General features: G+C 43.6%; 1 protein-coding gene across 1 annotated transcript; it reads right to left on the bottom strand.

Annotated features, from left to right (window-relative positions):
* Positions 1-422: 422 nt before the first annotated feature.
* LOC139468453 (scavenger receptor cysteine-rich domain-containing protein DMBT1-like) lies at positions 423-24996 on the bottom strand. The gene is made up of 16 exons (XM_071250419.1): positions 24911-24996; positions 14198-14237; positions 13270-13448; positions 12945-13086; positions 11498-11645; positions 11096-11268; positions 10287-10340; positions 9527-9696; positions 8348-8492; positions 8010-8157; positions 7675-7850; positions 4530-4580; positions 3755-3960; positions 3079-3491; positions 2207-2469; positions 423-1791 (listed from the first exon to the last, which is right to left on the bottom strand). Exons 1-16 carry the CDS (start codon positions 24947-24949, stop codon positions 1583-1585), a joined length of 2556 nt encoding a protein of 851 aa, XP_071106520.1. The 5' UTR covers positions 24950-24996; the 3' UTR covers positions 423-1582.
* Positions 24997-25773: the final 777 nt, after the last annotated feature.

Here is a 25773-nt window from a genome sequence, read left to right as displayed (position 1 = left end):
TACATCAAGTTACAAAACACCACTTAACACTATCTACATCAAGTTACATACCACCATTTAACACCATCTACACCAAGTAACATAGCAAAACATAACACCATCTACACCAAGTTACAAAACACCATTTAACACTATCTACATCAAGTTACAAAACACCATTTAACACTATCTATACCAAGTTACATAACACCACTTAACACCAGCTACACCAAGTTACATAACACTACTTAACACCAGCTACACCAAGTTACATAACAATACTAAACGCATCTACACTTAGTCACATAACGCCACTTGGCAAGGCGTGGGTGTGATCTGTCTACCTATATAGGTACAGTTGAGGCTGGTGGCAGTGCTAGAGTATATCTTCCTACATAAGAAGAGATGAAGTAATGACAGTACAAAAGTTCATAAGTCGTGGGGTATTTTATATGTTTATTCAAGCGTCAGCAAAACACATAATGTTATATATACCAAAACACCATCACACACTTTTGCCCCTTTTGAGGAACACGTTTCAATATTTTACACGCGCATAGGATTGCTTCTGACTTGATAAGCAGTATACCATGTAAATTACTTGAAGGTAAGCATTTCGCCAGGTAAATTACTTTAAGGTAAGCAGTACGCCAGGTAAATTACTTTAAGGTAAGCAGTACGCCAGGTAAATTACGTTAAGGTAAGCAGTCTGCCAGAGAAATAACTTCAAGGTAAGCAGTGCACAAGGTAAACACTACCTTAAGATAAGCAGTGCGCCAGATAAACACTACCTTAAGAAAAGCAGTATACCAGGTAAATTACGTTTAGGTAAGCAGTACGCAAGGTAAATTACGTTAAGGTAAGCAGTACGCCAGATAAATTACTTTAAGGTAAGCAGTGCGCAAGGTAAGGTACTTTCAGGTAAGCAGTGCGCCAGGTAAATTACGTTGAGGTTAGCAGTGCGCCAGATAAATTACTTTAAGGTAACCAGAGCACAAGGTAAACACTACCTTAACATAAGCAGTGCGCCAGATAAACACTACCTTAAGATAAGCTGTATGCAAGGTAAATTACTTTAAGGTAAGCAGTGCGCCAGGTAAATTACGTTAGGGTAAGCAGTGCGCCAGGAAAATTACTTTAAGATAAGCAGTGCGACAGATAAGCACTACCTTAAGATAAGCAGTATGCCAGGTAAATTACTTTAAGGTTATCAGTACGCAAGGTAAGGTACGTTAAGGTAAGCAGTGCGCCAGGTAAATTACTTTAAGGTAAGCAGTGCGCCAGGTAAGTTACTTTGAGGTAAGCAGTGCGCCAGGTAAATTACTTGAAGGTAAGCAATGCACAAGGTAAATTACTTTAAGGTAAACAGTGTGCCAGGTAAACATTAATTTTAGGTATGCAGTGCGCCAGGTAATCACTACCCCAAGTTTAATCACTGAATCCCGGAGAACTATATATAGAGTCAATATCATACAAGAGCGTCTTTTTATGTCCTGATGAACATACCGAGATGCTCGGCTTTGTAAGTAAATGTACAGCGAGATGCGATACACGTAGGTCGAGGTGAGGACAGACTATACTAAGATGTTTGTCGGTTTCCTCATCAATCCCTAACTTGAGGTGGGGGTGTCATTTGCATCATCGACACCATGTCATTGTGGTTGTCGTAGTCGTTGTATACTTGATTTGTGAACGACGTGACCTTCTTCTTCCGTGAAACCATAAACAGCGTGATTGCGATGACAACGACCGCAACGACGACACACGTGGCAATGATAGCTCCCACATGGATTGTGCTGGGAGGCTTGTGGACTGGAACACAAGAAATCATATATATGTTATATCAAAAATATGTCATTCCAGATTATTTGAAAATCCACGGCACAATAAAAGAAGTCAAGAATATTTCCTGGGACAATTAGCAGTTTTGCAGTTCTTCAACTACACATTCGCTGGAGGACAAGTTTGACATTCCTGTTATGTTTAAAAATATTGACAACCCAACAAAGGAACTGGAACACCTTTTGTAAGCCCATTTACTACGCCAGTATGTGTCGTTGGCGGCGGCCTACAGTACAGTGACCTGGTCAGTGTGTGTCGTTGGCGGCCGCCTACAGTACAGTGACCTGGTCAGTATGTGTCGTTGGCGGCCGCCTACAGTACAGTGACCTGGTCAGTATGTGTCGTTGGTAAGTATGACTTGCTGGTTACGACTGCCTATAGATACCTGGTTGAGCCTTGCTCTTCAATATCAGTGGCCCCTGCATGACGTCCACAAAATGAACTTTGTCGGCGCTGCGTCTCTGGCGGTCACTGCTGGAACATGCAGGACTACAGAGTTGGGACTTGTCCGTGACGTTGCACACCAGTAGGGCACACTTGATGAAGACCTCACCCTCCACCTGGAGGAACTGGAACGTCTTGAAGTGGAATCTAGCCGCAGTGGCGTTGGGAGAAGTCATCATCATCGTTGAACTGTCAATTGTGCATCTGGCGAACAGATCACAAAGCAAATGATTAGTATGTTACTAGAGATTATTGATTGTGTTATTAGTGATGATTGTGTTGTTAGTGATGGTTGTATTATTAGTGATGATTGTGTTATTAGTGATGATTGTGTTATTAGGGGTGATTGTGTTACTAGTGGTGATTGTGTTATTGGTGATGATTGTGTTATTAGTGATGGTTGTATTGTTAGTTTTGATTGTGTTATTAGTGATGGTTGTGTTATTAGTGATGATTGTGTTTTTAGTGATGATTGTGTTTCATTGATGATTGTGTTACTAGAGGTGATTGTGTTCTTGCTGATGATTGTGTTATTGGTGATGATTGTGTTATAAGTGGTGATTGTGTTATGATGATGTTGTATTATTAGTGATGATTGTGTTATCAGTGATGATTGTTATTAGTGATGGTTGTATTATTAGTAATGATGGTGTTTACAGTGATAATTGCGTTACTAGTGATGATTGTGTTACTGGCGGTGAGTGTGTCGTGGCAGGTAGACGGCAGGTATCTAGTGATGAAGGTGTGTGGCAGGTAGACAGAAGGTATCTAGTAATAAGTGTCTTGGTACAACTAGAGGCGAGAGGTACCTACCTTTTAGAAATGAGAGTGTATATTCCAGTATCTGTAGAGTTGCCTGGTGTTGCCTGACAGTCGTACAGCACGACCTTCAGATTCTTGTCCCGGGTCAGTATGCGGGCCTCCACGTACACCTCTTGTCCTAGCTCCACGTACATCGGGTAGTCATAGATCTGCCGGTTGAACGTCAAGTCTTTGTAGAAGTTCAGCTGAGCAGTGAAGTTCCCATAACCGCGGACAGTGGTGCTCTTCCGTGTCTTCAAGTAGCTGATCATGCGGGCGGTCAGACTCACCCGTTTGGCCAGCGAGCACGTGATGGGGATGATAACTGCGTTAAAGCCACGTGAGATGGTGGAGTTGCCAGTGTCGGCGGAGGTGTTCGGGTGGGATACCAGTCTGTTCCGGTAGACGATGTATTCTTGGTTTTGCTGAGAGAAGAAACAGATCGATATGATTTTGCATCCGAGTCGAGTTAAATTTGACGTCAAATGACTATGGCAGAGTATGTAATAGTAACTCCTACATGTTACCTACAGGTGGAAAGTTTGGATCAAGAACCTATTTTCACGTTCATATTTTATTTATATCAGTTTACGTTGCGACGGGTGATTTTATAATTCGATACATAGTTTGTACGGGATTCGATTCATACGAATCAATCTTTTTGACTTTATCTAAGGAACCAAATTACCAAGGACACCATCCCGCAGTCTGTGATGTCGGTGTTGAAGACGATGGTGTTGTTCTTTATGTTCCCAACACAGTTGTCAGTGGCGAGCGATAAGTATTCTGTTCCCTCCGCCAGTTGGGGATAGATGTCATCAATTTGGGAGAGACTGATTGTCACTGTCATTGTCAGCGAGTCACACGTGACAGTCACAGCCTCCACCATACTCTCTGCAGGTACCAGCAGAATCATAGGGGTAATGCATTTAGAGAGATCGTCATAATTTCTGCAGATACCAGCAGAATCATAGGGGTAATGCATTTAGAGAGATCGTCATAATTTCTGCAGATACCAGCAGAAACATGAGGGTAAAGCATTAAAGAGAGATCGTCATAATTTCTGCAGATACCAGCAGAAATATGAGGGTAAAGCATTTAGAGAGATCGTCATAATTTCTGCAGATACCAGCCGAAACATGAGGGTAAAGCATTTAGAGACATCGTCATAATTTCTGAAGATACCAGCCGAAACATGAGGGTAAAGCATTTAGAGAGATCATCATAATTTCTGCAGATACCAGCAGAAACATGAGGGTAAAGCATTTAGAGAGATCGTCATATTTCTGCAGATACCAGCAGAAATCAGGGAAAGGTATTGAAGAGATCAATAAAAAATAATTTGCTGTTGGTCTCAAAAGAAAATATTTGGTTCCCCATTCCAGAGAAAGAAATGTATACATTGAAGCGCTGAAACTAATCTCAACCAAAACCTGCAAAAATGATACAAGAGAGGTACTTACGTTGGATGAAGGTACTGTTGTCCATGGCAGACGGGGACATGGGAGTTTTGCCTGTAATTAAAGGAAATTTAAGGAACGAAGGATTTCAAGTTATAGGTGTACATTAGGGGCATTGGATTGTCATTCTAACCAGGAAAAGTATATTACGAGTTCATTTCACCCAGTTATGTAAATAGGCAAAGTCTTGTACTTGAACATGGATATCTCAGCTTATCGTACTTACAGCTGAATATTGTAATTGTTGTATTCGATGTTTTGATTCTCGTTAACATCGACGAAGTGTTCATGTCAAGAGAGAAGACTATTTCTACTTCATAACAGGATATAGTAACAGTGGTGCACGCACCGGAATAGATACATGCGTGCTATTTCTATTACTCTCGTGGCGTCAGATGGTGTGGTGATGTGGTGATGTGGTGAAATGGGGTTTAAAGATCATTCCCCTTACATAGCAACGTTGTGTGTGTGTGTGTGTGTGTGTGTGTGTGTGTGTGTGTGTGTGTGCGTACTACCTCCAACATATCTCACTCCTCCATGTACCTTACTGATGCATCTACTACTACGTATCTAACTCCTATATGTTCCTTACTGAAGCATCTACTACTACGTATCTCACTCCTCCGTGTCCCTAACTGATGCATCTACTACTACATATCTCACTCCTCCCTGTTCGTAACAGATGCATCTACTTCTACGTATCTCACTCCTCTATGTTCGTAACAGATGCATCTACTTCTACGTATCTCACTCCTCTATGTTCGTAACAGATGCATCTACTTCTACGTATCTCACTCCTCCCTGTTCGTAACAGATGCATCTACTTCTACGTATCTCACTCCTCCCTGTTCGTAACAGATGCTTCTACTTCTACGTATCTCACTCCTCCCTGTTCGTAACAGATGCATCTACTTCTACGTATCTCACTGCTCCCTGTTCGTAACAGATGCATCTACTTCTACGTATCTCACTCCTCCCTGTTCGTAACTGATGCTTCTACTTCTACGTATCTCACTCCTCCCTGTTCGTAACAGATGCATCTACTTCTACGTATCTCACTCCTCCCTGTTCGTAACAGATGCATCTACTTCTACGTATCTCACTCCTCCCTGTTCGTAACAGATGCATCTACTACTACGTATCTCACTCCTCTATGTTCGTAACTGATGCTTCTACTTCTACGTATCTCACTCCTCCCTGTTCGTAACAGATGCATCTACTACTACGTATCTCACTCCTCTATGTTCGTAACTGATGCTTCTACTTCTACGTATCTCACTCCTCCCTGTTCGTAACAGATGCATCTACTACTACGTATCTCACTCCTCCCTGTTCGTAACTGATGCATCTACTACTACGTATCTAACTCCTATATGTTCCTTACTGAAGCATCTACTACTACGTATCTCACTCCTCCGTGTCCCTAACTAATGCATCTACTACTACGTATCTCACTCCTCCGTGTTCCTAACTGATGCATCTACTTCTACGTATCTCACTCCTCCATGTTCGTAACAGATGCATCTACTACTACGTATCTCACTCCTCCGTGTTCCTAACTGATGCATCTACTACTACATATCTCACTCCTCCGTGTTCCTAACTGATGCATCTACTACTACGTATCTCACTCCTCTATGTTCCTAACTAATGCATCTAATACTACATATCTCACTCCTCTGTCTTCCTAACTAATACATCTACTACTACGTATCTCACTCCTCTATGTTCCTAACTAATGCATCTACTACTACATATCTCACTTCTCTGTCTTCCTAACTGATGCATCTACTACTACGTATCTCACTCCTCCATGTTCCTTACTGATGCATCTACTACTACGTATCTTACTCCTCCGTGCTCCTTACTGATGCATCTACTACTACGTATCTCACCCCTCCGTGTTCCTTACATATGCATCTACTACTACGTATCTCACTCCTCTATGTTCCTTACTGATGCATCTACTACTACGTATCTCACTACTCTATGTTCCTTACTGATGCATCTACTTCTACGTGTCTCACCCCTCCGTGTTCGTAACTTATGTTTTTCTACTACTTCGTATCTCACTCCTCCGTGTTCCTTACTGATGCATCTACTACTACGTATCTCACTCCTCTATGTTCCTAACTAATGCATCTACTACTTGGTATCTCACTCCTCCGTGTTCCTTACTGATGCATGTACTACTACATATCTCACTCCTCTATGTTCCTAACTAATGCATCTACTACTACATATCTCACTCCTCTGTCTTCCTAACTGATGCATCTACTACTACATATCTCACTCCTCTGTGTTCCTATCTGATGCATCTACTTCTACGTATCTCACTTCTACGTGTTCCTTACTGATGCATCTACTACTACGTATCTCACTCCTCCATGTTCCTTACTGATGCATCTACTACTACGTATCTTACTCCTCCGTGCTCCTTACTGATGCATCTACTACTACGTATCTCACCCCTCCGTGTTCCTTACATATGCATCTACTACTACGTATCTCACTCCTCTATGTTCCTTACTGATGCATCTACTACTACGTATCTCACTACTCTATGTTCCTTACTGATGCATCTACTTCTACGTGTCTCACCCCTCCGTGTTCGTAACTTATGTTTTTCTACTACTTCGTATCTCACTCCTCCGTGTTCCTTACTGATGCATCTACTACTACGTATCTCACTCCTCTATGTTCCTAACTCATGCATCTACTACTACGTATCTAACTCCTCCGTGTTCCTTACTGATGCATCTACTACTACGTATCTCACTCCTCCCTGTTCGTAACTGATGCATCTACTACTACATATCTCACTCCTCCATGTTCGTAACTGATGCATCTACTTCTACGTATCTCACTCCTCCCTGTTCGTAACAGATGCATCTACTACTACGTATCTCACTCCTACATGTTCCTTACTGATGCATCTACTACTACGTATCTCACTCCTCCCTGTTCGTAACTGATGCATCTACTACTACGTATCTCACTCCTCCCTGTTCGTAACTGATGCATCTACTTCTACGTATCTCACTCCTCCCTGTTCGTAACTGATGCATCTACTTCTACGTATCTCACTCCTCCATGTTCGTAACTGATGCATCTACTACTACGTTTCTCACTCCTACGTGTTCCTTACTGATGCATCTGGCTGTTGCGTCCTCGAAGTGGTTGCAGTTGTGATCCTCAGAAGATGAACATTCGTGGAGATTATCTTCAACGCCGATACAACTCATCTCATCAAAGACTATGTTCCCGGCTCCCGGACCAAACGCTCCTCCAGGCAAAGACGTTGCGTTCACATTTTCTCCATCACTGTGGTAGAAAAGTCGCGAAATGTATGTACACAATTGAACCAAGATATCTTCACTTACAAAACTTACACCAGTTATTTTTCAGTTATTATTCATATGATAACCCATTTAAATAATACCGTCTCGCACGCCTGGTTATATACTGTGCCAACTGACTCACACGTAGCCCAGCATCCGACACACGACCAAGGCCTCCATCCTGTCCCAGGAGTCGTCACAGATGGTACCCCACTCCCCCTGGCGGTAGATTTCAACACGTCCTTCGCTTACGTCTGTACCATTCCTTAGACGGACTCCATTCGACGACTCTGAAAAGGTATACATTGAAGTACAAACGCATGTCCCCATTACTGGAAGGAACGGACACCGACCCTATCCCTGGAAGCGACCGATACTGCCCACTGCCGGAATCGTTCACCCCATGTTTGTCAACAACTTCCATTAATTGCAAAGTACGTTTCCCTAATTTATCGCATGGTATTCACAATATTGGCTCACCGTCCCATGAGGCTAAGAAGCCCTTCTTTCCGAGAGAAGCGTCCGAGGTGAAGGACAGCCACAGCTTCTTGGCGTATATCACCGGTGGCAGATGCTGGCCGCTAAACCGTCCTAGAAAAGCTCCCGTCGGACCGTCTTCCCGCACCTACACCAATCACACGTGCAGATTACTAAAGGAGAATTGCAAAGCTGTTGCATGCGGTGAAAGATCCAGTGTGGTGTGTGAGTTTGTGTTTGTGAAGGTACGTGTGTGTGTGTTCATGTACCCCTCCCCATGTTTCAAAAAGGCATATGTACCATACCAAAAGAAATCCAGCTCCCGCCCAATGAGTCATGCTGGCGGATAAAAAGTAACTGCGCTTCATATAAAGTCCATAAAAATATATTTTATATTCTGGAATTATTTAATGCATCTATTAATGCATATTCTTGAAGACATCTCCTCGACTTAAGGTCGTGATTCACAATGTGTATGTGCATGGTCATGAACGGCGCACAGTTTTGACGTTTGCGTGTTTGTTTGGAGTGCGATACTACCTGCACACGTGTTTATGTTAATGTGAACAGCACACAGTGATTGGTTATGTATCAGGTGCTCATAAAACACTTTTGTTTAACCATAGAATGATAACTCTTACACAAGCGATACGCCCTATTTTGCTTCCACGTCACCGTCAGGCACACCCAAATTGGTGTAGTCAATCAGAGAACAAGTCTGGGACAGTATACTGTTCACAGATGAGACCAGTTTTAATCTGGACAGCTCCGATAGTCATGCTAGGGTGTAAACTCATAGGAGAACACAACCCCTCAATGTTAATGGCAATTTGAATGAGCACGCTACCGGGGCGACATCATGTTCTGCCCTGTGTGTATATGTGTCGCAGCAGGATAATGCCCGCCCACATGTTGCACGTGTTGAATTCTTCAGGCGGCATAACATTGCTGTACTGCCAAGGCTGGATATTTCTCCAGACCTCTCCCCCATGTCTGGGATGAGATGGAACAAAGCCTACGACAGGACGAGAATTTGTCGGTAATGAATAGGTCAGTTGGGCGAATCTTTCGTTGACATTTGGAACTACATCCCCCAGTCTGTTTTCTGTGTATGTAGTATATATAAATAGTTCTAGTTTTCGTGTCAGCAGGTAGAAAATGAAAATAGCCATGATGTGTTACCTCAAGAAAATCAAATCCTTCTTGCAGGTCGAAAATTGTGAACTGCAGCCGTATGATGGAGTTGGACGCTGGAGGGCTGATGGCGTACTGGCACTGGGCGAAGTTGGGGTAGAGGGGAAACTGGGGCGAGGTCAGGGTGCCCGTGGTGTTGGTGAACCAGCCGCTGCAACCTGACCACAGATACAATACGACCCGTGTACATCCGGGGTACAATAGGTCTTCAGCAAATCATTCTTGCCGTTAAATGCGACTATGCTTGTCGAAAGAGGCAACTAAAGGGATCGGGTGATCAGACTGACTTGCTTGATGCAGGTCATCGATCCCAATTGCGTGGACCAATGCTCATGATGTCAATCACTGGATTGTCTGGTCCAGACTCGATTATTTTCAGACCGCCGTCATATAGCTGGAATATTGCCGAGTACGGCGTTAAACAACAATCAAACAAACAGATAAGATACAACTATCCACAAGCTAGATGCTTGTCAGCTTGTCACAGACATTATGCACCCCCACTAGCTAGGTACTTAAGGGTTTGTCATGGACAATATACATCACTCAACGAGCTAGGTACTTGACGGTTTGTCATAGACAATATACATCACTCCACGAGCTAGGTACTTGACGGTTTGTCATAGACAATTTACATCACTCCACGAGCTAGGTACTTGACGGTTTGTGATAGACAATATACATCACTCCACGAGCTAGGTACTTGACAATTGAAAGACAATTAGATCTACTTTGTAAACTGGCTTACCTTTAGGGAAACTCGTTCTTTTTTCGACGAGCCGTCTTATAGTTCTCAGAGCATCTGCAATTCATAGAAAGTGAGGATGACAGTGGGACTGCCAGTTAAGATGAACGGTTAACGCCTTGGGGATATGGCTGCCTGTGTTTGCGGGGACACCTGTACACCTGGCTACAGGTGTGATATAGCTACAATGTAATAGCTCACCTGTACACCTGGCTACAGGTGTGATATAGCTACAGTGTAATAGCTCACCTGAAAATCTGGCTACAGGTGTGTTGTAATAACCATGGACGGTGTAATAGCTCATCTGTACACTTGGCTACGGGTGTGATATAGCTACAGTGTAATAGCTAACCTGTATATACCTGGCTACGGGTGTGATATAGCTACAGTGTAATAGTTCACCCGAACTACTGGCTACGGGTGTGTTGTAATAACCATGGACGGTGTATTAGCTCATCTGTACACTTGGCTACGGGTGGGATATAGCTACAGTGTAATAGCTCATCTGTACACCTGGCTACAGGTGTGATATAGCTACAGTGTAATAGCTCATCTGTACACCTGGCTACAGGTGTGATATAGCTACAGTGTAATAGCTCACCTGAACAACTGGCTACAGGTGTGTTGTTATACCCATAACCGGTATAATAGCTCACCTGAGCAACTGGCTACAGGTGTGATATAGCTACAGTGGAATTGTTCATCTGAACAACTGGCTACAGGTGTGAGATAGAAGGTGTTGTACAGCTACGGTGTGATAGCTCACCTGAATAAATAGCTGCAGTTGTGATATAGCTAGTGTAAAAGCTCACCTGTACATCTGGCTCCCGAGTCCTCCCCGTGATTACAGTTGTGTTGCCCCCAGCTCTCAGTGCGACATTGTGCTAAAGACGTCATGTTTGTGTAACATTGTGTATTGTCCAACCAAATAGGGTCAGCTCCGCGTCCAAAATGTGCCTGTGTAAATTTCAGCGCCTCGGGATCCCTATAATGTGAATGACGTAAAAGAGTGCGCTTGTCTAGCCATTGGATCGGTGGACAATGAAGTTTAATTTCTTATCAATCTTGCTCAAGAAATGTTTCTGTTACCCTCAAACTAGATCTCAGTATAGGGCATATAAGGACATTTCCTGAACACTGCTATTGCCTGGATATATTTGCAAGTACTTAGACCCAGGTGCACCAGTTGCGAAAAAAAGGAGCTCAGCACTCACTTGAATCCCATCATCGCGCAAACGACGTACGCTTCAGCGGGGTCCCAGGAGTCGTCACAGATGGTGCCCCACCTCCCGGCGTGGTAAAACTCAACACGCCCCTCCAGACCCCCTGTGCCGTTCACAAGCCTCACGCCTTCCGACACCACTGCAACAGTCATGCACTGCATGATCACTTTCACCCAACACTCACCAACATAATGCAAAGACACCTCTCTCACCAACATAATGAATGGACACTCCATACAGAACATAATACACAGACACCTCACCAATATAATGCATAAACACCTCACTCAGAACATAATGCATAGACACCTCACCAGCATAATGCATGGACACCTCACTCACCAACATAATGCATGGACACTTAACTCAGAACATAATGGATAGACATCTCACTCTCCAACATAATGTATGGACATCTCACTCACCAACATAATGCATGGACATCTCACTCGTCAACATTATGCAAAGACACCTCACTCACCAACAAAATGCATAACAACCTCACTCGCCAACATAGTGCATAGACACCCCACCAAAACAATGCATAGACACCTTACTCACCAACATAATGCATAGACACCTCAGTCGGCAACATAATGCATGGACATTTCACTCACAACATAATGCATAGACACCTCACTCACTAACAAAATGCATAGACACCTCACTCACCAGCATAATGCATGGACACCTCACTCACTAACATAATGCATGGACATCTCCCTCACCAACATAGGGAATAGTCACCTCACTCACCAACATAATGCACAGACACCTCACTCTCCAACATAATGCATGGACATTTCACACGCCAGCATGATGCATAGACACGTCACTCACCACCATAATGCATCAACACCTCCCTTTCCAACATAATGTATGGACATCTCACTCACCAACATAATGTACGGACATCTCACTCACCAACATAATGCATTATCAACCTACCTCACCAACATAGTGCATAGACACCCCACCAACACAATGCATAGACACCCTACTCACCAACATAATGTATGGACATCTCACTCACCAACATAATGCATGGACATTTCACTCACAACATAATGCATAGACACCTTTCTCACCAACATAATGCAGAGACACCTCACTCACCAACATAATGCATAGACGCCTCGCCAACATAATGCATGGACTCCTCATTCGCAAACATAATGCATGGACTACTCACCAACATAATGCATAGACACCTCACTCACAACATAATGCATAGATATCTCTGTTGCCATCTTAATACATAGACATCTCTCTCACCAACATAAAGGAAAGATTTCTAACTCGCCAACATAAAGCATAGAAATTTCACTCGCCAACAAAGCATAGACACCTCACTAACCAACATACTGGATAGACACCTCTCTCACCAGTATAATGCATGGACAAATGATTGCAAACTCGAGATAAATGTTACGCTTACCGCTCCAGGTGAATCGAAAACCTTTCTTGGCATTGCTGAAGTCGCTCGTGAATCTCAGCCAGAATGCCTTGCCGTAGAGGATGGGCATGACTGAGCCGGTGAAGTGCCCGACGTACCTGCCGTGTCTTCCCCCCTCACGAACCTGCCCACAAACAACGCAACTATAATATACTGGCATGATACACGAGCGAGACAGATGAATTTATCATGTTACTAAGAGGAAGGCTCTATTGATAAACCGCCTCATTGATGATTCAAGCTCTCTGAGATTGTAGCACATACGTGTTTACTAGACTGAGGTGCTGCCTGGTGTTAACCCCCTTACCTCCAAGAGGTCGTACCCTCCCTCGAGGTCAAACGTCTCAGGTACCACCTTGATGATGGAAGCGGAGCTTAGCCGAGGTTGGATAAAGTACTGACAGTCGCTGAAGTCATCGTAGAAGTCGGGGAAGTTGGCAGACTCCAAGGATCCCGTGGTTTCGTTATACATCTGCCTGCACGGACCTGTGGGACAAACACATCATTGATGTGAACCCAGCATACTGACGACATGAACACAACATGCTCCCGTGCGTATAGGACTAAATAGATGCAGGGAATAAACGTGTAGATCAAAAGTGATGGTGACATCAAAGGACACGGCAATGAAGCAGGTCAAGGCTCATGAGAGAACCGCATCTTGGACACAGGAAACTGTGCTACCAATGTTCCCTGAATATGGACAGAAACATCTATGGGTATGACGTCATTCCTATGTCTTTGAAGTCATTGTTTCTTACGCTCTGGTAGCAAGAGAGAGATAAATAGCTTCTGGATTCTTTTGGATAATTCTAATAGGTAATTAAGTGCTTTAAATCAGTTTCCTCGTAATTTTCGCCATGTTGTTGTAAGTGTCCTCCAATGGACATATTGGGCTCAGCTGCCTTAAGGGGGCTACAGTAGGTCGTCCTCCCTTACAGTAGGTCAGCCTCCCTTAGAGTAGGGCAGCCTCCCTTACAGTAGGTCAGCCTCCCTTAGAGTAGGGCAGCCTCCCTCACAGTAGGTCAGCCTCCCTTAGAGTAGGGCAGCCTCCCTCACAGTAGGTCAGCCTCCCTTAGAGTAGGGCAGCCTCCCTCACAGTTGGTCAGCCTCCCTTAGAGTAGGGCAGCCTCCCTCACAGTAGGTCAGCCTCCCTTAGAGTAGGGCAGCCTCCCTCACAGTAGGTCAGCCTCCCTTAGAGTAGAGCATCCCCCCTGCTCCACTCCAACACTCACCTCCACCAGCGTGGGCCGTTGACAGGAGATACAGCGATACCTGAAACACATCAAAGAAATTTGTAGTTGTTGCTTCGTCTGGTCACTCTAAGGTTGGAGCACGCTTGTCGTAAGAGGCGACTAACGGGATTGGGTGTTCAGGATCGCTGATTCGGTAATTGTCATAGTATCCAAATTGTGTAGATAGATACTCATGATGTCAATCACTGGATTGTCTGGACTCGATTATTTACAGTCTGCCGTCATATAGCCTGATGTTGCTGAGTGCGGCGTTAAACAACAAACAAACAAATCTAAGGTTGAAGATACAATTTGTCACCGTTGATGATACCGTTGGTTGATTGGTTTGTTGTTTGGTCTGTAAATGATCGTGTCTGGACCAGACAATACAGTGATAAATAAAATTGGGATTGATGGCATGCATCAACCAAGTCAGCGAGCCTGACCACCCGATCCCGTTAGTCGCCTTTTACGGCATGCATTGTCGCATTTTACGGCAAGCATGGGTTGCAGGGACCTCATCACCACAACACAGCAGGACCTCATCACCACACACCAGGACCTCATCACCACAACACAGCAGGGACCTCATCACAACAACAAAGCAGGGACCTCATCACCACACACCAGGACCTCATCACCACAACACAGCAGGGACCTCATCACCACAACACAGCAGGACCTCATCACCACACACCAGGACCTCATCACCACACACCAGGACCTCATCACCACAACACAGCAGGACCTCATCACCACAACACAGCAGGGACCTCATCACCACAACACAGCAGGACCTCATCACCACACACCAGGACCTCATCACCACAACACAGCAGGGACCTCATCACCACAACACAGCAGGAACATTCGCATTTACAGACCCTTCTCACACAATAATGTTACGTCACAAAAGGTTTATAAACCCGAAACCCATTCAACAAAGATGTTTTCCCAGTCCTTTGAATCAAAGACGCTCGTTGAAGACTGACAATTAGGATTATTGCTTATTGTACGAACGCGTATCAAGATCATAGTAATCAGTTTATTTATCCAAATATGGGTGATTAGTGCCACCGTACACAAAATATTCATTTGTCTACAATTAAACGACTGATAAATGATGTTATTTTAATTAAACGCTGATTTTATAGAAAGGATATCACTCTTTTTCATATTAACATATATTTGAATACATTTAATTTATTCTATCTAAATACTTGCCAGTTTGCACATTTTGTTACATTAAGTGGTCTTCAACCATATGAGACACATACATTGCCAAGATTTCCCTTTTGGCTGAAGTTCACTTGTATTGTTAAGCCTCAACTCTCAAGGGGGGAGGACTAAGCTTTATGGTTTCCTTCCCATCACCTGATTACAACTTCATCATCATATGGCGTCCACACCTGCCTCCTGTTTCGACCAGCAGCCCTAATTTAATCTAATAACGAGCGAGCGTGACTACCCGATCCCGTTAGTGGGTTGCTGAAGGCTCAATCAGTAGCGAGGTTTAAATATTCGTTCCTGGGCCCACTTGCACAAAGCGATCTTAGCGCTAAGATGATCGTAACTCCCATACTTTAGCATAGGCTTACGATAATCTAAGATGGTTTTGTCCAAGTAGGCCCAGGCTCCATGCAGGTTACGGGTTCTGTCCCCGGGTCTGTAAGAAGTGGCTTGGCTGCAAAGGTTCCCATGTCACGTTCGGTCACCTGACGGTCTGCCACTCCAATATGTACAGACACGCCCCGTGGCACAATATCAGTAGCTCCACCTCTTGGTGGCGTATCGGGAGTTATAGTACAGGTAACTTCCAAGGAAAAACAGCGCAACCATGCTACAAAGTGAAGCACCATGACAGCATGCCACACATTGGTTACCTGTTATTTTGAGTATAGCCAATTCTGTTCACAGATGATAATACAGACAATAAGTGTTATGAGGGGATTACTTCCACAGGACGGAATGCTCACTGAACACCTGACTTCCCTTTCCCATCAGAGACCAATCTCATTAAAATCAGATTTTAGTTCTCGCTACTGCCAAACAAAGATCTGAGGACATCCCATTGCGGGTCATGTTGAAACGACCTTTCATCTGACAATAAGAGCATCGCTTATCAGATCATGAACGTGACAGTTGGGATGTGATTTTTGATCATGCAACCTCGAAAAAAACACACACAGGGTATTCCGAACGACATTTATGGGTTTTATGTCTGTATTCATACAATCAAGGCCACCTATTAGCCATTCCAGAATGTTCTTTTGTTCATTTTTTGTTTTTTAATTGAGTATATGTCAAAATGTTTCGAAGCGTAGTCGCCAGTTTGAAACTCGTGCCATAAAGCTCGATTCAGTTGAATTCTGATTGGCTATTGTCGACTTCTTGTTAGTCATTCCATTGGTCGGTTAAAGTTCGCGAACGGTCGGTCTGACCTGACCCGTAATGGGATGTCCTCAGACCTTTTTTTATTTGTAGCAAGAACTAAGATCTGATTTTAATGAGATTGATCAGAGACCCAGCGGCCACGACAATGTTGAATGAATGTTGAATCAACGCCGATCTTCAACATTGAAATAAGAGTGATTATGGGTTGGATCTGAAAGTTGTCATGATGTTGAAATGTCGCCATTGAATCAACATCAGTTATCGATGATAATTTGGGGTATTGGTTGAAATGGTTCAAACGGACCCCAAAACTCTACTCTCAGTCTAAGTTGCATCTTTTAAGATTCAAGAGGGCGCTGACTGAATTCACCGGTTCATCTCGTACCGGGGACATGCCAATTTCTCCACACTGGACCCCCATCCCAAACAGGGTTTAATTAGGGTGAAATGCTGCATTTTGAGTGTCCGGTGTCACTTTTGGTCTGTCAGATACCCGCAGGGTAATCTACATCCAGTATGGGGAGTTGCCGGCCCTTAGATGTTTTAATTTTCGCGAAATCATGAGATCCCAGACAAAACACACACAAAAAACGACAAAGTTGTACCCCGGGTACTTGATTCGGGTGGAAGGAGGTGACAGTTACCCCGGATACTTGAGTCGGGTGGAGGGAGGTGCCAATTAGTTGCTGATACACTGATAACTCCACAACTATTGTATGTGCTAGTTCCCAGTGAATGTGGTCCTTTAACGTGTATGAACGAAGCAGTGTGACGAGGAAGTGTCAAGGGTCAGGTCGCTGAGGTCTTTGCTCTTCGCATATTTCTCATAATTCGAGCGAGTGAATGGGTTTGGCTTACTTCCGTTTTCTATAATATGCTGATTATACCACGGCGTGTCAGCTTAAAGGTAGTTATCGAAAACTCAATATTAGCGCTGCTTAATCGTACAACGATGCTTTACCGTCCTTTTTTAGGCATCATTGTTTATTTTTCTTCACAGACGCCAGAAAGTTATAAACTGGTGTCGTGTGCAGAAAGGCAAATCCATTGTAACGTATTTAGGTCACATGTTGTTTTACGTCCTGCAGCCTTTGGGTATCGTTCGAAGGCTTCCTTTACTGTAGGTGGTTACGCAGGCTGTACACGTTTATCATATGACCATCGAATCTGACAGTTTCGACAGAACGTTTAGAGACCAGAAGATATTACTGTAAATCTTAAAATTAATGCGAGAGTGAAATTAATGCAAAAAGTGCTTGTTTCCCGTAAAGTTTACTTCATTTAAGAAATAAACGACTAGTCACTGCAGGTAGAATAAACACACATTCGCCATATGAGATAATGACACACTCATCATGTGAGGTAATAGCACACTTGCCATGTGAGATAATGACACACACTCGCCATGTGAGATAATAGCATATATTTGCCATGTGAGATAATGGCACACAGTCGCCAAGTGAGATAATGGCACACTCGCCATGTGAGAAAATGGCACACTCGCCATGTGAGAAAGTGGCACACTCATTATGTGAGATAATGGCACACTCGCCATGTGAGAAAATGTCACACTCATCATGTGAGATAATGGCACACACTCGCCATGTGAGATAATGGCACACACTCGCCATATGAGATAATGGCACACACTCGCCATATGAGATAATGACACACACTCGCCATATGAAATAATGGCACACTCGCCATGTGAGATGATGGCACACACTCGCCGTGTGAGATAATGGCACACACTCGCCATATGAGATAATGGCACACACTCGCCATGTGAGATAATGACACACTCGCCATATGAGATAATGGCACATACTCGCTATGTGAGATAATGGCACATACTCGCTATGTGAGATAATGGCACATACTCGCTATGTGAGATAATGGCACACACTCGCCATGTGAGATATTAGCATACGCTCGCCATGTTAGATAATGTCACACTCGCAATGTGTGATAATGGCACACTCATCATGTGATATAATGACGCACACTCATCATGTGAGATAATGGCACGCTCGCCAAGTGAGATAATGGCACACTCGCCATGTGAGAAAATGGCACACTCATCATGTGAGATAATGGCACATACTCGCCATATGAGATAATGGCACACTCGCCATGTGAGAAAATGACACACTCCTCATGTGAGATAATGGCACACACTCGCCATATGAGATAATGACACACACTCGCCATATGAGATAATGGCACATAGTCACCATTGATATAATTACACACACTCATTATGTGAGATAATGGCACACACTCCCCATGTGAGATAATGGCACATACTCGCCATGTGAGATATTAGCATACGCTCGCCATGTTAGATAATGTCACACTCGCAATGTGTGATAATGGCACACTCATCATGTGATATAATGACGCACACTCATCATGTGAGATAATGGCACGCTCGCCAAGTGAGATAATGGCACACTCGCCATGTGAGAAAATGGCACACTCATCATGTGAGATAATGGCACATACTCGCCATATGAGATAATGGCACACTCGCCATGTGAGAAAATGACACACTCCTCATGTGAGATAATGGCACACACTCGCCATATGAGATAATGACACACACTCGCCATATGAGATAATGGCACATAGTCACCATTGAGATAATTACACACACTCATTATGTGAGATAATGGCACACACTCCCCATGTGAGATAATGGCACATACTCGCCATGTGAGATAATGGCACATACTCGCCATGTGAGATGGTGGCACATACCCGCCATTTGAGATAATGGCACACACTCGCCACTTAAGATAATGGTACATAGTCATCATTGAGATAATGGCACACACTCATCATGTGAGATAATGGCACACTCATCATGTGATATAATGACGCACTCTCATCATGTGATATAATCATGTGAGATAATTGCACAATCGCCATGAGGTTACGCAGGCTGTAGACATACTCCCCGTGTGAGATAATGGCACACACTCGCCATGTGAGAAAATGGGACAATCGCCATTTGAGGATAATGACACACTAATGGCACATATTCGCCATGTGATATAATGGCACACACTCGCTATGTGAGATAATGACACACACTCGCCATGTGAGATAATGGCACATACTCGCCATGTGAGATAATGGCACATACTCGCCATGTGAGATATTAGCACACGCTCGCCATGTTAGATAATGTCAAACTCGCAATGTGTGATAATGGCACACTCATCATGTGATATAATGACGCACACTCATCATGTGAGATAATTGCACACTCACCGTGAAAGATAATGGCAAGCTCGCCAAGTGAGAAAATGGCACACTCATCATGTGAGATAATGGCACACTCGCCATGTGAGAAAATGACACACTCATCATGTGCGATAATGGCACACAGTCGCCATATGAGATAATGGCACACACTCGCCATATGAGATAATGGCACACACTCGCCATTTGAGATAATGACACACTCGCTATGTGGGATAATGGCACATATTCGCCATGTAAGATAATGGCACACTCGCCATGTGAGATAATGGCACACATTTGCCATGTGAGATAATGGCACACACTCGCCATGTGAGATAATGACACACACTCGCCATGTGAGATAATGGCTAACTCGCCATGTAAGATAATGGCACACACTCGCCATGTGAGATAATGGCACACACTCGCTATGTAAGATAATGGCACATACTCGCCATGTGAGATAATGGCACACACTCGCCATGTGAGATAATGGCACATACTCGCTATGTGAGATAATGGCACACACTCGCTATGTAAGATAATGGCACACACTCGCCATGTGAGATAATGGCACACACTCGCTATGTAAGATAATGGCTAACTTGCCATGTACGATAATGGCACATACTCGCCATGTAAGATAATGGCACACACTCGCCATGTGAGATAATGGCACATATTCGCCATGTGAGATAATGGCACATATTCGCCATGTGAGATAATGGCACACACTCACCATGTGAGATGATGGCACATACTCGCCATTTGAGATAATGGCACACAATCGCCATTTGAGGATAATGACACACTAATGGCACATATTCGCCATATGATATAATGGCACACACTCGCTATGTGAGATAATGACACACTCGCTATGTGGGATAATGGCACATATTCGCCATGTAAGATAATGGCACACTCGCCATGTGAGATAATGGCACACATTTGCCATGTGAGATAATGGCACACACTCGCCATTTGAGATTATGGCACATATTCGCCATGTTAGATAATGGCACACATTCGCCATGTGAGATAATGGCACACACTCGCCATGTGAGATAATGACACACACTCGCCATGTGAGATAATGGCTAACTCGCCATGTAAGATAATGGCACACACTCGCCATGTGAGATAATGGCACACACTCGCTATGTAAGATAATGGCACATACTCGCCATGTGAGATAATGGCACACACTCGCCATGTGAGATAATGGCACACACTCGCTATGTAAGATAATGGCACACACTCGCCATTTGAGATTATGGCACATATTCGCCATGTTAGATAATGGCACACATTCGCCATGTGAGATAATGACACACACTCGCCATGTGAGATAATGGCACACACTCGCCATATGAGATAATGGCACACACTCGCCATGTGAGATAATGACACACTCGCCATATGAGATAATGGCACATACTCGCTATGTGAGATAATGGCACACACTCGCTATGTGAGATAATGGCACACACTCGCCATGTAAGATAATGGCTAACTTGCCATGTAAGATAATGGCACACACTCTCCATGTGAGATAATGGCTAACTCGCCATGTAAGATAATGACACACATTCGCCACGTGAGATAATGGCACACACTCTCCATGTGATTTAATGGCTAACTTGCCATGTAAGATAATGACACACACTCGCCATGTGAGATAATGGCACACACTCGCCATGTGAGATAATGACACACTCATCATGTGATGCCCTTAAAGCTTCAACACATGTATCATTCGGGGCGGTTCCAGTGTTAACTTGACCACAACGTAGGAGGCCCAACACATTCTCCAGTTTAGGTCACTCTAGAGTGACTTGAACCCACCCCCTAAGCTTAGAACACTCCACCATCGGCCCAAATGATTCCCCGGGCTCAAATCTCCCTTACTATTTCAAATGTTTATGTTTGATTGTATGTTCTGGTACGTTCTGGTACGTTCTGGTATGTTTATGTATAGATTTTTTGCAGGCGTATGTGGTTGGTGACGTTGGGTGTGCGTGCTGCTTGAATGACACATGTCAATACTCTGTTGATGCTTCTACTTTGCATACATTTCACCCAGGGATATTGACAAGGTCCCAGCTCGCAGACAACAGTTCTAAGAGCTTACGGTTTCGCCGTTATTTTGCATTTGGAAAATTGAGGCTGGCTATTCTCGAAAATTGACGTTAAATATACTGAACCGCAAAAGAAACGTCACCCCAAGTAACATTGCATGAAAAGTTGTCATTTAAATATCTGGGTAATTTTTGTCAAAGTGTCTAAAATTTAACATTACCTTGTCCGGAAAAGTGAAATTTGATGATAAAAAAACAAAGCACATGACAATAAAACCGATCGCCCAAACACGACAACGGCCATGGTAACCCGATGTACGTGAGTTCCGTGCAAATTGAAATGCACATGCGTTCCCCCATTTCTTGCCCTATAAATCCTCCCAGATCGGATAACATTCATTTGTTATTGAATTGCTACCACATGCCAAGATTGACAGGAAATCAGCGACAACAAGCCCTTGGACGATTGCAAGCTGGACAAACCGCCCGGCAAGTAGCCAATGCATTTCAAGTCCACGTAAGGACCGTATACAGCTCCAGCAACGGTATCAGCTCACCAACACTACAGATGACCGACCACGTAGTGGAAGACCAAGGGTCACAACCGGACGTCAGGATCGTCAGATTGTGCGACAGCATCTTAAAGATCGCGTTGTTACTGCTGCGGAAACTGCTCGACAGACCATGGGGACACACCAGCGACACATTAGTGCGGACACCGTGCGTCGACGATTGACGAGCAGACACCTCCATTGTCACAGGCCACACCGAGAACCCATTCTGACATCACGTCTTCAGTGGGCAACACAGTACCAGCATTGGCGCCACCAGCAGTGGAGAAGAGTCCCCTTCTCAGACGAGAGCCGTTACTGTATCTTAACAGCAGATGGCAGAGTCTGGCGACGCCGTGGGGAACGTTATTCAGATGCTTGTGTTGTTGAGAGAGACTCGTGGGGTGGTCTAAGCATCATGGTGTGGGGTGGAATTGGTCTTGCACAGAAGGTCGGCCCTGTGTGCTTCCAGAACATCGATCCAGGGAGAGGCAATGGTGTCATAGCAGCTCGGTACATTGATCAAGTCACACGCCAAGACCACACGCCATACCTAATTTGGCACGTCGCCGCAACCACGAGTTTCAGCATTATAACGCCCGTGCCCACACTGCGAGAGCAACAAGAGACTTCCTCCAGCAGAATGGCATCAGAACCATACAGTGGCCTGACCTCAGTCCCGATTGAAATCCCATTGAGCACCTGTGGGACGAGATTCAAAGACGGTTGAATGACGTCCGACCAAGGCCGTCAACTGCAGCTGAACTGCGTCAGGCGTTCCTCAGAGTGTGGGCTCAAGTGCCTATGGCCTTCATCAACCGCCTAATCCATTCAATGTGACGACGTTGCACGGCAGTCATCAATGCATATGGCGGACACACGAGATACTGACTTGTGATGCCATTTTCTCAGAGACTAGTGTTGTGTTTCACTTTAAGAACATTTGATACTTTAATTTCATCCTTGATGATCAGTTTTGCCAAGTTTCATCTTTTTGATATCTCTCAAAGTATGTTTACAGTGTTTGGACAAATAAGGTTTCTCATATATCTATCCGTGGTGACGTTTCTTTTGCGGTTCAGTATACTTTTAAAACAATGGTTCTTTACGAGATGAGTATTTATAGATAACACCTGGCATTACATATCATAAGTAATGTCTAGTTTTTCATTGTCATGAATATTTGATATTGACCATGCCCCACATTCCAGCAAGTGGAAGCTAATGTGGTTTACATAATATTTTATTCAGGAAACAAGAGTTGAAATTAGTTACCTGAAAAGACACCTAAAGATTTGTATATCCCTTTTAAATAATATGTGTTTCGATACACCAAAATGTTCAAGAAACAAAAAATGATGTTTGCCATTATCCTTGCTTTCAAACCAGACGCGAATTCTTGTTACACCGTCCATATAGCCGTTGTATAATGTAAAATACATGACTACAAGTTGATGTGTACAGTACTGTTTGGAATTGAATACGTAAATGAAATATTGAAATATATATATGAGGAACACAACGTTTCGGAGTATATGCTCATCGGGTGAAGAATGCCATGAGGCAGAGAGCATATATATGTACATGTTAGGACAACAAAATTAATAAGATAACAAAAGGTGGAAAATAACAAAGGGTAGAAACTAACAAGGGAAGCCAACAGATGATTGGCGCTGATAGGTGATTAGCAATAGACAATGAAAGCCAACACTTTACAGTTATTAGCGCTGATAGTATGAAAGCAAGTACTTATCAAAGATAAGGGATAGGCAATGGACACTGGGCAAACGGGAGGCCGGGGGTAATTAGCATATATATATATAAATATAAAATGGAATGGAAGTGACTGTTCACACTGTTTGAGTGATTAGACACATTTTAGAGTAAGTCATCCCTCAAGAATTGTAACAGGCGATCCTACAGATACTACATTTGGTTTTCAAAAGGGGTGTGTGTGGTCGGGGGGGGGGGGGGGGGGGTATTCACGAACAAGAGAGGTCGCTTGTCTTTAATGCGTAACAAACTCTTACTTTTTTATGCAAGTTGCTACTTCTTATACAAAAATGAGTGGCGGGTGTTACCGGTAGGGCAGAACATGTTTTCGCGGATACCTGGTTTCATCAGTGATTTTCAGTGGCGCATTTATATATTTATCACCGTTATGTTGCTTTGTTTTGCCAAATGAAATCTGTTTCAGCTGATAGTCGAAACTGGTTAATCTATGGCGTTGAAGTTTTATATTGAGACAATACACTACCGGGAGTAGAATATTGTCGGAGGAAGGCGCTGCCTTGTGGGGCGGATACCCCTGGAAGGATTGCGGAGGAGAGCTATAACGATATACAATAACATAACATCCCTCCTAGTTTCATGTCGGCACAATTAAAACAAATTGTAATGGAAATATAAGTTATACATGCAGGAAAACATATACTCACGAGACTGCACAGGAGCATGGCTGACTGACATAGAGACATGCTCAGTGTTTATGGGAGATCAGATTTTCACTGACCCTTGACCCCACATGCTCAAGGATGCGTCATAAAATAGCAGCCGTCAACAGTGCGTGCGAGATCGGACATGACACTAATATCACATTTCTCCACTCATACGTACACTGATGTAGCGCCTCTTATTTACAGGTAGATATGGCTGTAAATGATGGCTTGTGCTGTTCGGAGCAAGAGCCATACGACGTAATTTAATGTAGTATACATCAAGGACATGTATACTGCAGTATTATATATACAGAGATAGAAACAACTATTGCAATAGTACTGTGAAAACAAACATATTCCCGATACTATTGCAGCAGAGATACAAACAACTATTGCAATTGTACTGTGAAAACAAACATATTCCCGATACTATTCCAGCGGAGATACAAACAACTATTGCAATAGTACTGTGAAAACAAACATATTCCCGATACTATTCCAGCGGAGATACAAACAACTATTGCAATAGTACTGTGAAAACAAACAAATTCCCGATACTGTTGCAGCAGAGATACAAACAACTATTGCAATAGTACTGTGACAGTTTGATAATTACTGCTCCCGTGCTATGATATCGATGCCCTTGGTATCATTGAACATGTTTACCAGACCACGAAGTTCTGCTGCTTGGTTAATTATGAGGTTTTTTAATTTTATTCTGATATAAACTTGAACAGGACTTGATCCGTAGGGCGGCATCGATGTTAATTCACCATATTCTACCATGTCATTGACGGACAATTGCCAGTTCGATAGTTCGATAAGCCGATTCGTCATCGCCACATAGACTTTGTGTCGTCGTT

Source organism: Haliotis cracherodii, unplaced genomic scaffold (assembly GCF_022045235.1).
Source record: "Haliotis cracherodii isolate W230 unplaced genomic scaffold, xgHalCrac1.p SCAF_2, whole genome shotgun sequence".
NCBI classification, from domain to species: Eukaryota; Metazoa; Mollusca; class Gastropoda; order Lepetellida; family Haliotidae; genus Haliotis; species Haliotis cracherodii.
Note: the sequence above shows the minus strand (reverse complement) of the source record. Positions and strands in the feature narration are given on the sequence as shown.